General features: G+C 38.0%; 1 protein-coding gene across 3 annotated transcripts in view; it reads right to left on the bottom strand.

The window, feature by feature from the left end:
* Positions 1–17167, bottom strand: part of LOC126251438 (motile sperm domain-containing protein 1-like) — a 69240-nt gene that overhangs the window by 41347 nt on the left and 10726 nt on the right. For all 3 annotated transcript variants that reach the window (XM_049951874.1, XM_049951866.1, XM_049951882.1), the window contains one exon: positions 12880–13027. In XM_049951874.1, coding sequence (XP_049807831.1) covers positions 12880–13027 — 148 coding nt within the window. The remainder of the gene's footprint in view (positions 1–12879; positions 13028–17167) is intronic.

A 17167-nucleotide genomic window follows, 5' to 3' on the forward strand; every position in this document is an offset into this window, starting at 1 on the left:
TACCAGAGCTCCAAGTGCTAACAGAAAGCACTGATGCTCAAATCGTTGTTGTTATTGTGGTCTTCAGACCAGAAACAGTTTGATGCAGCTCTCCATGCTACTCTATCCTGTGCAAGCTGCTTCATCTGCCAGTACCTACTGCAACCGACATCCTTCTGAATTTGCTTAGTGTATTCATCTCTTTGTCTCCCTCTACGATTTTTACCTTCCATACTGCCCTCCAATACTAAATTGTTGATCCTTGATGCCTCAGAACATGTCCTAGCATACAATTCCTCCTCCTAGTCAAGCTGTGACACAAATTTCTCTTCTCCTCAATTCTATTCAGTACCACCTCATTAGTTACATGATCTACCCATCTAATCTTCAGCATTCTTCTGTAGCATCACATTTCGAAAGCTTCTAGTCTCTTCTGTTTATCATCCATGTTTCATTTCCATACATGGCTACACTCCATACAAATACTTTCAGATATGACTTCCTGACACTTAAATCTATACTCGATGTTAACAAATTTCTCTTCTTCAGAAACGCTTTCCTTGCCATTGCAAGTCTACATTTTATATCCTCTCTACTTCGACCATCATCAGTTATTTTGCTCCCCAAATAGCAAAACTCCTTTACTACTTTAAGTGTCTCATTTCCTAATCTAATTCCTTTCAAGACACTGTCCATTCCGTTCAACTGCTCTTCCAGGTCCTTTGCTGTCTCTGACAGAATTGAAATGTCATCGGGAAACCTCAAAGTTTTTATTTCTTCTCCATGGATTTTAATTCCTACTCCAAATTTTTCTTTTGTTTCCTTTACTGCTTGCTCAGTATACAGATTGAATAACATCGGGGGTAGGCTACAACCCTGTCTCACTCCCTTCCCAACCACTGCTTCCCTTTCATGCCCCCCCAACTTTCATAACTGCCATCTGGTTTCTGTACGAATTGTAAATAGCCTTCCGCTCCGTGTGTTTTACCCCTGCCACCTTCAGAATTTGAAAGGGAGTATTCCAGTCAACATTGTCAAAAGCTTTCTCCAAGTCTACAAATGCTAGAAATGTAGGTTTGCCTTTCCTTACCCTATCTTCTAAGATAAGTTGTAGGGTCAGTATCGCCTCGCATGTTGTGACATTTCTACAGAATCCCAATTGATGTTCCCCGAGGTCAGCTTCTACAAGTTTTTCCATTTGTCTGTAAAGAATGTGTGGTAGTATTTTGCTGCTGTGACTTATTAAACTGATAGTTCAGTAATTCTCACATCTATCAACACATGCTTTCTTTGGGATTGGAATTATATTCTTCTTGAAGTCTGAGGGTATTTCGCCTGTCTAATACATCTTGCTCACCAGATGGTAGAGTTTTGTCAGGGCTGGCTCTCCCAAGACTATCAGTAGCTCTAATGGAATGTTGTCTACTCTCTTGTGTAGACCATCTATATACTCCTTCCACCTTTCTGGTTTCCCTTCTTTGCTTAGAACTGGGTTTCCATCTGAGTTCCTGATATTCATGCAAGTAGTTCGCTTTTCACCAAAGGTCTCTCTAATTTTCCTGTAGGCAGTATCTATGTTACTCCTAGTGATATATGCCTCTACATCCTTACATTTGTTCTCCAGCCATCCCTGCTTAGCCGTTTTGGACCTCCTGTCGATATTTTTGAGATGTTTTTGCCTGCTCCATTTACTGCACTTTTATATTTTCTCCTTTCATCAATTAAATTCAATATTTCTTCTGTTACCCAAGTATTTCTACTAGCCCTCATCTTTTTACCTACTTGATCCTCAGCTACCTTCACTATTTCATCTCTCAAAGCTACCCATTCTTCTTCTACTGTATTTCTTTCCCCCTTTCTTGTCAGTTGTCCCCTAAGCAGAGGTATAAAGAAGCCAGGAAGAATTATAGAACTGAAATACAGACGGCAAAGCAGAGAGCCAATGATGCTTTCATTGAAAACTCCAGCAACAAATGCAAAGCAGCCTGGCAGGTAATAAACAAAATAGCAGGGAAGCATAAAAACAGACAAGAAATTCCAATAGTGCCAGGAAAATTAAATGAATTTTTTGTTAACAGTACTAAGTTGGAAGCTACTGCTACCTCTGCACCAGATGATGCAACTTCTGAAAGTTTTACCTACAACATTCCTGACCTAAATAACTTATCCTTTAAATGGAAACAGGTGACCTGCCAAACTGTATACAAAGTCGTCACAAACCTACATGGCTCATACAGTGAACATCTCTATGGCATCTCCAACACCATCTTGAAACAAATAATTGACATTATTGTTGCCCCTCTTACCTTTCTGATCAATAGTACTTTTACAGCTGGAAAATTTCCTGAGGTCCTGAAGGCTACTATTGTTATCCCAATCTATAAAAAAGGAGAGAAAAACAAACCTGAAAGTTACCGTCCAATATCCCTCATACCTATATTATCCAAGATAACAGAATGCTTTGCAACTACTTTGCTGAACAAAATCTTTTTTCCTCCTCGCTCTTTGGTTTTAGGCCAGGATTGTCTACAATAAATGCAGTAGAAACTCTTGTGACAGACATACTTGATGGCTTCGAGAACAATTCCATCACTTGTGCTGTACTACTAGATCTGAGTAATGCATTTGATACTGTATCCCATGAAATACTAATAAATAAACTAGAGTGCTATGATGTAAAAAATAACGAACTGGCATTAATCAGATCATACCTGACAAACAGAACTCGGGTAGTTATAGTAAATAGCCAGCAATCAAATGCCCTACCAGTTGTAAGAGGCATGCCACAAGGCTCAGTGCTTGGACCTTTTCTCTTCCTTGTATACATGAATGACTTGCCTACTTTCATGCTTCACAAGTCAATAATATATGCTGACGACATAACCCTGATTACCTCAGATAACAAATTGGAGGAAGCGAAGAAACAAACAAAAGCAATGCTTGAAAAGTCTGCCATATGGCTCCACAGTAACAAGCTGATACTCAACAGTAGCAAGACGGAAACTATGTATTTCTTCTTGTACAATCTACAGGAAAAATTAAATGAGTCTGACTCTGTAAGACTTCTAGGAATCCACCTGGACCTGAAATTAACATGGAACACCCACACGGAACTGTTATGTACCAGACTTTCTAGAGTAGTCTTTTTGTTAAGGAAACTAAAAACATTAGTTAGCAGAAAACAACTTTTATCTTCTTATTATGCCTACTTTGAATCTCACTTACAGTACGGAATAAAATTATGGGGCAACTCAACTGGTGCTCAGACAGTGTTCATGTGGCAGAAGAAAGCAATTAGAGCAATTACAGGTATTAAAAGCCAAGAATCATGTCGAAAGCACTTTAAGGAACTTAACATCTTAACATTACCTTCTCTGTATATAAAAACGTGTCTTCTTTCCATAAAAAAACAAATATATACCTTACCGTCCAGAACAGATGTTCATTCACATGATACCAGATATAAAAACAATCTTAATGTAGACTTTAGTAGGCTATCTAAGGTCCAAAGTAGCTTTCAGCAAACAGGATTAAAATTATATAACAAGTTACCACAATCACTGAAAGACCTACAAGGTGATGCCTTCAAGAAGCAGCTGCACAAATTGTTAGCTGATAAGTGTATCTATGATGTAAAGGAATTAGAATGTAGTAGAGAGTGAGAGTAACTATGATGTCAAGGAATTGGAATGTAGTAGAGAGTAACTATGATGTTATGGAATTATAATGAAGAGAATAACTCTTTATCCTCATGTAATGTAATATGAATGTACATAGTTTCCCAATTTTAGATTCACTATCAAATGTAATGTCAAAACTGTCTATTTCAACAAATGTTGGCTAATGACAAGTAATAAATAAAAAATAAATAAAAAAATACTATCAAATGTAATGTCAAAACTGTCTATTTCAACAAATGTTGGCTAATGACAAGTAATAAACAAAAAATAAATAAATAAAAAATTCTATCTCTGAAACACTCTACAACCTCTGGTTTAGTCAGTTTATCCAGGTCCCACCTCCTTAAATTCCCACCTTTTTGCAGTTTCTTCAGTTTTAATCTACAGTTCATAACCAATAGATTGTGGTCAGAGGTCACATCTGCCCCTGGAAATGTCTTACAATTTAAAACCTAATTCCTAAATCTCTATCTTACCATTATATAATCTATCTGATACCTTCTAGTACCTCCTGGATTCTTCCATGTCTACAACCTTCTTTTATGATTCTTGAACCAGGTGTTAGCTATGATTAAGTTATGCTCTGTGCAAAATTCTACCAGACAGCTCCCCGTTTCATTCCTTACCCCCATTCCATATTCACCTACTACTTTTTCCTTCTCTTCCTTTTCCTACTATCGAATTCCAGTCACCCGTGACTATTAAATTTTCATCTCCCCTCACTATCTGAATAATTTCTTTTATCTCATCATACATTTCATCAATCTCTTCCTCATCTGCGGAGCCAGTTGGCATATAAACTTGTAATACTGTGGTGGGTGTGGGCTTCGTGTCTACCTTTGCTACAATAATGTGTTCCTTAAGCTGTTTGTAGTAGCTTACCCATGCTCTTATATTTTTTATTCATTATTAAACTTATTCCCACATTACCCCTATTTGATTTTGTATTTGTAACCCTGTATTCACCTGACCAGAAGTCTTGTTCCTCCTGCCACCAAACTTCAGTAATTCCCACTATGTCTAGCTTTAACCTACCCATTTCCCTTTTTCAATTTTCTAACCTGCCTGCCTGATTAAGGGATCTGACATTCCACATTCCGATCCGTAGAACGCCAGTTTTCTTTCTCCTGATAACGACGTCCTCCTGAGTAGTCCCCGCCTGCAGATCCTAATGGGGACTATTTTACCTCCAGAATATTTTACCCAAGAGGACGCCACCATCATTTAACCATACAGTAAAGCTGCATGCCCTTAGGAAAAATTACAGCCTTTAGTTTCCTCTTGCTTTCAGCCGTTCGCAGTACCAGCACAGTAAGGCTGTTTTGGTTAACGTTACAAGGCCAAATCAGTCAATCATCCAGACTGTTGCCCCTGCAATTACTGAAAAGGCTGTTGCCCCTCTTCAGGAACCACACGTTTGTCTGGCCTCTCAACAGATACCCCGACGTTGTGATAGCACCTACGGTACGGCTATCTGTATTGCTGAGGCATGCAAGCCTCCTCACCAATGGCAACGTGCATGGTAAAAAAGCTGGCTAAAGCCAGAGATAAGCTCAGCTGAAATTTTTTTGAAGAACCTAACGGTGTTCCGAAAGGATAGGCTAAACTTGGCTGGCGGTGGTGTTTTTGTTGCAGTTAGAAGGAGTTTATCTTGTCGTGAAATTGAAGTAGATAGTTCCTGTGAGTTATTATGGGCAGAGGTCATTGTTAGTAAACAGAATAAAATAATAATTGCATCCTTTTACCGACCTTCCAATTCAGATGATACAGTTGCTGAAAGGTCAAAGAAAACTTAGGTTTGATTTCAAATATGTATCAGACACACACAATTATAGCTGGTGGTGACTAATTTACCCTCGATATGTTGGAGGTGTGCATAAAACATCATCTGAAACTGTGCAAAACACTTTCTTTTAAAATTATTTCGAGCAGTTAGCTCATGAGCTCACGAGAATAATAAACAGTTGTGAAAACACACTTGACCTCTTAGCAACAAATAATCCTGAATTAACAATGAGCAGCAAAACAGATACAAGGATCAGTGAACACAAGATTGTCGTAGCAAGATCGTATATTGTAACTCCCAAATCCTCCAAAAATAAACGAAAAATATACCTACTCAAAAAAGCAGATAAAAATTCACTTGATGCCTTCCTGAGAGACAATCTCCACTCCTTCCAAATCAGTAATATAGGTGTAGACCACAAAATGGGTCAGAACACTGTTGCAGAAACAACGAAACAAACATGCCAAATTTAAACAGATGCAAAATCATGAATATTGGCAATCTTTTTACAGAAGCTTGAAATTTAGCACGGAACTTTGGTCGTAAGTGAAGTATGTTAGCGGCAAGACACAATCAATGCCTTCTCTACGTGATAGCAATGGAAATACTATCGAAGACAGTGCTGCAAAAGCAGAAATAGTAAACACAGCCTTCTGAAATTCCTTCACCAAACAAGATGAAGTAAATATTCCAGAATTCGAATCAAGAACAGCTGCCAACATGAGTAACGTAGAAGTAAATATCCTTGGACTAGTGAAGCAACTTAAATCACTTCATAAAAGCAAGTCCTCTGGTCCAGACACTATACCAATTAGGTTCCTTTCGAAGTATGTTGATGCCTTAGCTCCATACTTAACAATCATATACAACCGTTCGCTCGACAAAAGATCCGTACTCAAAACAACGTTCTTGCTAAACACAACTAGGTCTTTATTCGCATGAAGTGTTGAGTGCTATTGACAAGAGATTTCAGATTGATTCTGTATTTCTGGAACGCTTTTGACACTGTACCACAGAGGCAGTTTGTAGTGAAATTGTGTGCTTATGGAATATCGTTTCAGTTATGTGACTGGATTCGTGATTTTCTGTCAGAGAGGTCACAGTTCTTAGTAACTGATGGAAAGTCATTGAGTAAAACATAAGTGATTTCTGGCGATCCCCAAGGTAGTGTTATAGGGCCTTTGCTGTTCCTTATCTGTATAAATGATTTGGGAGACAATCCGAGCAGCCATCTTGGTTGTTTGCAGATGACGCTGTCGTTTATCGACTAATAAAGTCATCAGAAGATAAAACAAATTGCAAAACGATTTAGAAAAGATATCTGAATGGTGCAAAAATTGGCAGTTGACCCTAAATAATGAAAAGTGTGTGGTCATCCACATGAGTGCTAAAAGGAATCCATTAATCTTCAGTTACATGATAAATCAGTCAAATCTAAAGGAAGTAAATTCAACTAAATACCTAGGTATTACAATTATGAACAACTTAAATTGGAAGGAGAAGGAACACACAGAAAATGTTGTGGGGAAGGCTAAACAAAGACTGCATTTTATTGGCTGGACTCTTAGAAAATTTAACAGATCAACCAAGGAGACTGCCTACACTATGCTTGTCCGTCCTCTTTTAGAATACTGCTGTGCAGTGTGGGATCCTTACCAGATAAGATTGACAGAGTACATCGAAAAAGTTCAAAGAAAGGCAGCATGTTTTGTATTATCTCGAAATATGGAAGAGAGTGTCACTGAAATGATGCAGGATTTGGGCTGGACATCATTAAAACAAAGGCATTTTTTGTTGCGATGGAATCTTCTCACAAAATTCCAATCACTAACTTACTCCTCTGAATGCTAAAATATTTTGTTGACACTGACCTACACAGGGAGAAATGATCACTATGATAAAATAAGGGAAATCAGAGCTTGTACGGAAAGATGTGTGTGTTCGTTCTTTCCGCCCCCTATACGAGATTAGAGTAGTACAGAATTGTGAAGGTGGTTCGATGAACCCTCTCCCATGCACTTAAATGTGATTTGCAGAATATCCATGTAGATGTAGATGAATTGCCTAAGTCTTGGTGCAGTGAGCGGATCTGCTCATCTAGTGGGAACTGCTGTTCCCTTGTAGCCTTGAGTGAAACCAGCAATGATATACCATCTAACGACCGAGATGACATACCCGCGATGCCATTATGCAAAATGCTGAGCACTTTGTCAGCAACTTTCAACTGTGAAGACATGTCAATCCTGTTGTTGGAAATCAGGGCAGTTTTAATGGCAAACATTATTTGGTTATGAAACTTCCTGGTAGATTAAAACTGTGCGCCCAACCGAGACTCTAACTCGGGACCTTTGCCTGTTAATTGGTTAAACCACACCTGATGCAGGGTTTCAACAGAAACTTCAGCATTTGTAACTAACATCTGAAGGTGATGCCCAAATTCTGAGGGTGATATATCACTGATTACCTCATTGTTTAGGACCAGTTGCATGTGTAGATATACAATTTATGTACTTGTGGAAGTGCACTGCTTTTGACGTATTGATATTTGTACAAAGTTGGGGGACGTGGCACGAATAAAGTCTAACGACCATAGTAAGATCAGAATTTCCAATGTGCCAATGTCAAGTATAAGTCATCACACATGCCATAAGCAGTAAGCAAAAGTTCCAACATTCAGCACCACAGAACCGGCATGTACAGTGGTATTGCAGCTTCGCTACATGGAGTGGGTTATGTAATGCAGCGAACAGGTGGAATGCTTGTCGGCTGCACAAAACCCAGTAATGTCACAGAATTTCCATTGGTCAGAGTTGTCTGAGAGTGAAGATTGGTATTCACACCGTCCAAACCATCAATCACTGCCACAGTGAAATGACATCTGTGGCAACCAGCATTATAGGTTCATACTTGATGTTCTGGCTCATTATTTGTAGTTTTTGTTAGGTTACAGCTTGTGGGACACTAGCCACTTTAAGAACAGTGATACAGGCGAATAAAAGCAATTTATTTTGCACTCCTCCATGAACATACAAAATGAGAACCATTCAATAGCTACCCATTGCATGGAAAGTACAAAGAAAACAGACAAAAATTCACAGAGACAAAGATATCACACACTAGTTTCTCAGTGATTGCCTTTACTTCACTGATTTATTACATCATCATTACAGATTCTTTAGTTTGAGTTTCATACTTATTAAGCAAAAATTAGAATCTTCAATGCTCTTTCTAATTTCTACTTGAAACTAATCAGTGGGAGCAGACTTAATATTGATGATGTTACTTCATGCGAAAAAGATGTGTGCCTTAGAAATGTGTTCCTTTTCATGAACAACAACAATTTTATTACCTTTAACAGCTTTGGTTATTTGAATTTTATCAAGACACAGTTTACAATTAATACTACTTCACATTATGCATCGGTGATTAAAAACTGCCTTTGCATCTATATCATTAGAAATGATTTTAGTTGCTCTGACTGTAACCTTAGCTTACAGACTCCTATTAGCTTTTATTGCGTCAACAGCTAATTTAGTATGAATCATAACGTGTTTGGAAATGGATTCCTCTACAGGGCCTCCTTGGAACCTGCCCCACCCTTATTTAAACAATGCCTATTAATATGTCTCATCTGCCTGCACCTGTGTACCTCCATGATGCTACGCTTGTTAATTTAATACATTATTTAAATTTGGACAAGTTGCTATACAATATTATTTGTTTTACATTAAGTGGTTCATACTATGATGTCTTGTCTTGGCCATGTTTGTTGTTACTTTCTCTTTTAATGTAACTTTTCCAATTCTACCTTGATTTTTAACATAGTTATGTATTTTTATTCAGATAGCCATTTGGAATTACCTTGGTGGCTGAAACTGACTGTAGTGTTAAAAAACAAAGCTGCAATTGGTTCTGTGATTTGTTTTCAATTAATTGCTACAGTTGTGGATACCCTGAACCATCACATTCCACATCCTGGGAAAAAAAAGGATTACCTATTCCTACATGTAAAGATAACCATGGGTAGGAAACAAACAGAGGCCAGGAAAAGTTTATGGTGAGCATAGATTGGTCTTTCACAGGTCAGAATCGCACTTTATGGGTGAAATCTACTTACTAGAAAACATTTGAGCCCTAAGTAAGATATATAGTTCACTAAAGTGCACTTATGACATGTAAGTAGTTTTCCAATTACAGGTTCTCATATAGTAAAATGTTTTTCGTTAAGAGTGATACTTTCCAAAACTGTAATTTGCTGTTTCTAATATTTTTATGTGCTTACAGGTGTGAAAATATACAGTACAATTTGCAGTTTCATCATGCAGCAACTCACGCTTCTTGAAAATTTAGCGATCATTAAAAATTTTTATCAATGTGGCAGGTCAGTTGTGGGTGCATATTGTTTGTTCACCAGAGAATTGTGTTGCCACCACTGTTTCTCTATTCAGACCGCACTGTGGTCAAGTTTGGGCAGGATTTCAGTCTACATGACCAGAAGCCACCAGAACACAATGTAATGTGTGAAGTGAGCACAATATTGCAGCAAAAGTGGCCAGTGTTGAGGAAAAGCCAAATGTGTCAGATTTAAGACGACCTCAATGACTGCAGTATCTGAAACATCAACTAAGCGAATATTACAAAAGGATTTGGGCCTGCCTTTAATGGAAGGCCCTTTAAATAGCTATAGAAGGAAGCACAAAACTAGTTTCCCCCCTCCCGATCTCATCCATGGAAGTGACTGTCTCTATGAAATAAGAAAATGGATAAATTGCTACTCGCCATAAACATAACATGTTAAGTTGCAGACAGGCACAACAAAAAGAAAGATAAGTGCATAACAATCTTCTCATTGTGTCTGTCTGCAAGTCAATGTGTCAACTTCATGATGAGTAGCAATCTACCTTTTTCTCCTTATATAGTTCATATCACAACACGGATTTTTCATTGTTTAAACACATATAGCAGGAGAAATAACCCAATCAACAAGTAATGGCATCTACACCTGCATTAGTATTATGTGGCAGCAAACATAGATCTGTAATTAAGTCTGTGAAAACAACTAAATATACAGCACTTTCCTTCAGTACAAACACCTTTCAATTCTTCCTCCTTGCCACACTATGGTGCTCATTACCTGATTCAGAAATATTTACATATACAGCTGGTCCAGCCAATTCTAGTTGACACAAAATTGTGTATAGCACATTGTTTCTCACTGAGGAACAGATTAATGTGGGGATCTGAGGTATTCTTAGAGAGAGAGAGAAAGGGGGGGGGGGGTTGGAACAGGCCTTTATTACAAATCTTTTGATGACAAAAGAGTAACTCCACACTATATTTAAATTCATAATATGAAAATCTATTGTTTTGGAAGAGTGAAGACAGTATCTGAAACTACATTTCTCCCACTTTCCAGTATGTATACATTTCTGCCTGAACTGGTTTCTCTAAAAATGTCATCAAACATCACATATCCTTAATAAAAATCTTCTTTAACTTCCAATCACATCAAACGGTTAAAAGCCAAGAGCTTTTTGTCATGTACTCTGCAGACACTGTCAGGTACTAACTGACAGCAATGCTTTTGATTGTCTTATCCTTTTATCAGAGCTGTGCTGTAAGCTGTGAGGTCACTGGTACTCAGTCCATTATTAAATACGGCAATATTTATATCCTACATTTGTCATGCTTGCTTCAACCTTTTGATACGTAAATTCTAAACATTATGAGGGTGTTTGTCGAAACAGTTCATCCTCATAATGATAGATGTGTCATCAAATGCTATTTGGTATCCATTTTTAAAGCTTGTTCTGCCATGGCTGGTTTCATGATATAGCATAACCATAAATATGTCTTATGTTCTATCTTGAACTGCTCTATACAGTGTGCACCATTTGTTTGATGTAATAGTAGCCACACTTACAGGATGTCTTATTTAGACAATTGTTTCGAAAACTACAAATTTTCAAAGGTCTCATAAGCTGTCATATTTTTGCAGTGTACCTGAAAATTGATTTAGTATTCTCTATTCAGGAAAAAGCTAACCTTTCCCATCAGTCAGCTACAAAATGGCAAAAACTAAAGATTCTTGCTCTTTTCTTGAGAAATGTTCTGCTTATGCACCTCAGCAAAAATGACATCAAAAATTTGGTGACGTTGTAACCACATTCACGTATGTGATGATTTACTGTATACACAATCGGCAGACAAAGATGTCATGGAAGGGTAACACACCATCTGTCTCTACGTGCACTGTGATTCTGAATGTCATTCAAGTGTTCCAAGGAGTCCTCAAATTATCATACACATTGAGCCAAGCAAAAAAAGTGTTGTCCACTTAGTGACAAAAGCAATAAGAAATAAAATCATCTTGTTACTGGTAATGACACAGCTTGAAAATACTTATTCAGGAGAGCCACTGCAAAAGACTGAGCAAAAAAACAATTAGGCTTGTTGAACCCTTGACAAAGGCAGCTTCCTCAAATTTTATCCATAAAATGGTTTGTTTTGGATGGAGTTGGAAGATTTCCCATTGTAACACTGTACATCTGACTAGAATACTGTCTGCCATACAAGAAATATGATAACATCTAGATAACATGTAGAAGTCTATGTAGTTGATTATAGGACTATGTGTAAACATTGAGAACACACAGATGTGTCACCACCCGTGACAGAGAGACATTGAATTCAGCTGATGAAACTGTCTGTATTCTAGATAGATAAACAAGTCAGGTTTTTAGCCAGACTGTAAGTTAGCAAGCCATTGTTCACGATGAACTGAAGGGGCATTCCTCTTTTATATAGTTTGGGCAACTCATAAAGCATGTGTGGTTTAGGCACCTGAGGGAGTTTATTATTACCATCATCTTCTAGTGATGACTGCTTCACAAGCACTGATGTGTAACTCATTAATCTTGATATTGGGTTTCACTGCAATGTCCATTATGTGTCCTCTTCAAGCATCACAAAAACATGTGTGGTAGTTTGCTTATTCCAAAATAATGGCTGTGTTGTCTTCGTCAGCTGGCATTGCTGAGTTTCTCTGCACAATGTGTGAAGTCCATTGTGTTCAACCCAGTCACACTAGAAGCTGGCAGAATGGGTTTTGGAAGAATCCAGCTTGCTTCGTGGAAAATCTCACCTGTATTCACATTCTGTATTCTCATGCAATGAGCTGCTTGGTCAACAATACTTATTATTTCACACATAGAGAGATGCTGCAGAATTGGTACAAGGTCAAGTCCTTTTAAGAGCTGCTGCAGGTGGTTAACAAGCCCTTAGTCATATATTTGTAGTAGGCCTCAAAACTATGAAAAAATTTCGTATCACCATCATCAAAAGCCCAATCTGGATAAATTAATTGCTATTTTGTTCACAGCTACATGTTCATGGAAACACATATACCTTTGACATTTAAAAAAAAAAAATTACCTGGTCTAGGGTCTCGTATCAAACCAAATTGTTGCTGCACAGTGCTAGGTGCTGATGGAAGTCTAAGAAATTCTTCTGAAGAGTCTGATGGGCCACCACTTGATTTTCCTGGAAGCAATGTTGCTGGAATGTCCTGTTTACCCATCAGCTAAAACAGAGGAATTAATTTTAAAAATAACAATGCTAAATAAATCAATCACAGAACACATCAGACACACAGTACAAGATAGACACTGAGTTAAACCGCTCTTATGGTGACGGCACTGTTTACATACTGTGTAGATGCTGGTAATAAATGAAATGAAGGCTGCCAATCTTGAGTCAGATGTTGATCTACAATTAAAAATTCACATGCCATTTCTTTCACTTATAGTTAGCTTGTATTTTGTTTGTGTCATGATGACACAGATGTCAATATTCAATGAGAATGTCGTTTCTCACTTTTTTTGTTTTGTTAGTAATGTGTGCTTTATTTGTCTTGTAGGAATTTAAAATATATAGTATGTGTAATTAGCACAGTGGTATTAGGTTTCAAAGAAGCAAACACTTTTTAGATACTAATACATTCTGCAATTGTCCGGAGTCAAGATAGTATAGAGTAGGTCAAGAAAAGATAATTACTAAATGTAAATTCTTTTTTTGGGTGGAAGATGCTAGTTAATTAGATCTTCAAGGATGTTGTTATGCAGGAATCTAACAGCACAGCTTAAACTGCTGGGATTTGTTTACAAAGAGAAACAAATGAAGACACACAATGTCATTGGATATCTGCATATGATTCATAATCAACCATCTTCACTTCCCATGATTCATTTTCCTGTTACCAACACCTACACAGTATCTAAATACTGCTGACATCAAAAGTACACTTCTACCTAGACACTGTAATTCAGACAAATGGGGAAATATTGACAGCTGAATTTCTGGAAGCATTATTTCCTCATTTTGAAGCAAATGACAAATAGAAAGAGAGAGAATCCTGAAGAAACGCAATGGCCATATGTGTGAATCTTAGTCAAGGGTGGCACAGACATTACAATATTTAAATCAATGGGATGAGACTACATGGAAATCAGTAGAATGAAAAGAGTCAGTACTGGATATAAACTGCCAAAAAGATAGCTTTATTTGGGAGAGGGGGTGGAGTTGGGGGAGGGAGTGCAACAGACTGTGGAATAAATAATTTTTTTTATATGAGTAAAACAGCATTGTTGTTAACAATGTATTTTGACAGCTATCCCATCCAAGGAAACAACCTCCTTTCTCATAGAAGTGTGTGTGTGTGTGTGGGGGGGGGGGGGGGGGGGAGTGTTTTAGGAGAAAAGTGTGGTTGAACAGCAAAGGATTTTCTGCCGATTTTCCCTTTCCTCGCCAACTGGTTGCATCTCACAGTGTCATCATGTATTGGATGCAGGTGGTGTGCTGATACAGCAGTGGTACTAAACACAGTCCATGGAAGTACAGTGAGGGAGCTATAGTAGCATGTTCTTGTGTGCTGGTATGCGGTATGATAATGACACCTGTGTTATTTGGTGGTAACTGGCATTGGATAAACTTTCTAATTATTGTAGGCTTTAATCTGAATGTTTAAATTTGACATATGTGGCAGGTTCATCGGTCAACAAAACAAAAATTAGTCCAAGTGACTCTGAAATTCTAGCCTTCCAGAGAAGATTATGAAACTTGCCCTTGTATTTTGACTTAATCCCAGTTGGATTGCCATTAGTACATCTTAAGTACTTTGGTGATAAGGATCTGTAAATAATTCACACTATCTATTCTTTTATTTATTTCACAGTTACATAACCTTAGAACATATAGTGCATAAATACACTTGCAATAAGTGGAACCTTTACCATGAAATAATTCTCACAATTTATTCTAATTAATTGACTCAATAATTGCTAATGCTGAAGTAAACCTAAGCGAGATCTATCATAGAAGTAGCAGAGTTCATAAAATGATTGTTGCGTCTTTTATAATTTCTAATAGTCAGTGAGTAGAACGAAAATGACTACATTATGTTTCAACTATGCATGCGTCTCTAGAATCCAACCAAAACTATGGAAATTGCGGGTCTGGGGGGGGAGTTAAAGCATCTATTAGTTCCTAGATACAATGATCATGCCCAAAATGTTGTGTTTATACTCATACAAGATTTCTTATTGTTTTGGTCAACTCTGCTCTGATACAGCTGTGTATGTTGGTCTCTTCACCTCTGCATAACTAATCTAGCCTCCTTTTCATGTCCTTTGACTCTTCATAACTGCAGTCCAGTTTTTCTTTAAGTTATAGATAACATTTTGCTCCCTGTACTTCATCTATGCTACCTTCAGAATTGCTAAGAGTGTGTTTCAGTCAACACTATCAAAGGCTTAGTTTTTTTCTCCTCTAAATCCACAAATGCCTTTCTTCAGTTTACTTTCTAAGGTCAGTGATGAGGTAGATATTGCCTACTATGTTCTTACATTTCTCCAGAACCCAAGCTGATCTTTCCACAGATTACTTCCACCAGTGTTTCCATTCTTCTACAAATAATTCATGTCTCTATTTTTTAACAAGTGATGGTTCAGTAATATACCTGTCAGCACCTGCCTTCGCTGATATGAGAATTATGACTGCAGTAATGAAAAGTTTGAAGGAATAAAGATAACTCGCCAAATAATGGAGATGTTCAGTCGCTGAAAGGTACATAAGCAAGACAGACAACTTGAATAAAATGTTCCAGAAATACAGTTTGACGGGGTTGAGTGGTTTTGTTGGGTGGGGTGAATGAGGGCAGGAAGGAGGTGGGGTGTGTGATGAAGAGTAGGGGAAGGGCAGCTGAAGAAATTCATGTCGAACATAATCCTAATGACTGCTGGTGTGTTAATACAGGATAATGTTTGATTTCAGTGAATGTGTGTACGACTTGTTCATCTCAGTACGTTGTTAGGAAAGTCAGCAAGTCAGAATACTGTGAAGCCGACATTGTGGAAAATCTCCTTCCATTACTGAAGTGATGCAATATTTTAGGTTTTGTTGGCATGATTGATTAATGGTGTGCTTCTAGATGTTCAGCTGAGTTGTTTTTCATTTTATGTACAATATTTCGATGTATGACCCAGTCATAATCTTCAAGTGCTGTGAGCAATGTTGCCTGGGCTCCAATCAGACTCCTTTGTTTTCAACCATCAAACAGCATGTCCAGTGTTGAGAATCAAACAAAGGTTTAAACAACAGTGCAAAATCAATAAGAGTTCATAATCTTGTTGGAGTCCAGACAGTGAAATCACACAATAGAACAGCTTGTAGCTTCTGAAGACGATGTATGGGTTGGTCATCAAAATATTATGTGTAAAACGGAAACTCCTGGAGGTAAGTACTCCCAGTCTTCCTTTCATTTCAAACTGAATTTTCCTTTTTATACATTTAGCCAGATTTAACTGTGGCAATTTAAAAAAGTAGGAATAGTTAATAAGCACAATGAGTTACATGTGTATGTAAAAGACCTCAGAAGAACTATATAGACATCAGTTTCCTTCTAATCTCGCAGGGAATATCTGTTTACAATTTTTCATATATAATACCAGCAATTTTACCATCTGTGATGGTGCTGTGAACAGGCTCCCACACCCCACCTCCAACAAAAAGATTCCCTCTTCTCTCAAACTGTAGGCCACACATTGTTTACCTCCTTCCCCCAATAGCAGCAAACTAGAAAAGCATCATTGTGAGATATTATCCCTACCCCTAAAGTCAACATGAACCTCTTCGGGGTCCCAATTAATATTTCCTGCAGTTTAGTTCACCCAAAGTTAATCGTGTCATTGGAGAACTGCAACAAATGCAAATGTGTGATGAAGTTATGACAACTTTATGAAAAGGACAGATTACCACTCACCATATAGCAGTGATGCTGAGTCGCAAATATGCATAACAAAAAGACTGTCAAACAAGTAAGCTTTTGGTCAACAAGACCTTCATTGGAATCAGGTGCATGTGCACGCACGCACCTCTCACATACATGAACACTGTCTCTGATGCCGAGGCCAGTCTGGCCTTGGCAGCCAGAGATGGTGGTTGTGTGAATGTGAGTTGCATCTGCATGAACGTGTGTGTGTGTGTGTGGGGGGGGGGGGGGGGTGTCTGAATCCGATGAGGGCTTTTCGGGCCGAAAGCTCGCTTGTTTGACAGTCTTTTTGTTGTGCCTATCTGCGAATCAGCATCTCCACTATATGGTGAATAGCTATGCTTTTCATAATATTGTCATTATTCCATCTGGGGTTTCCATTACGTGATGAAGGCA

This window comes from Schistocerca nitens, chromosome 1, assembly GCF_023898315.1.
Source record: "Schistocerca nitens isolate TAMUIC-IGC-003100 chromosome 1, iqSchNite1.1, whole genome shotgun sequence".
NCBI lineage: Eukaryota > Metazoa > Arthropoda > Insecta > Orthoptera > Acrididae > Schistocerca > Schistocerca nitens.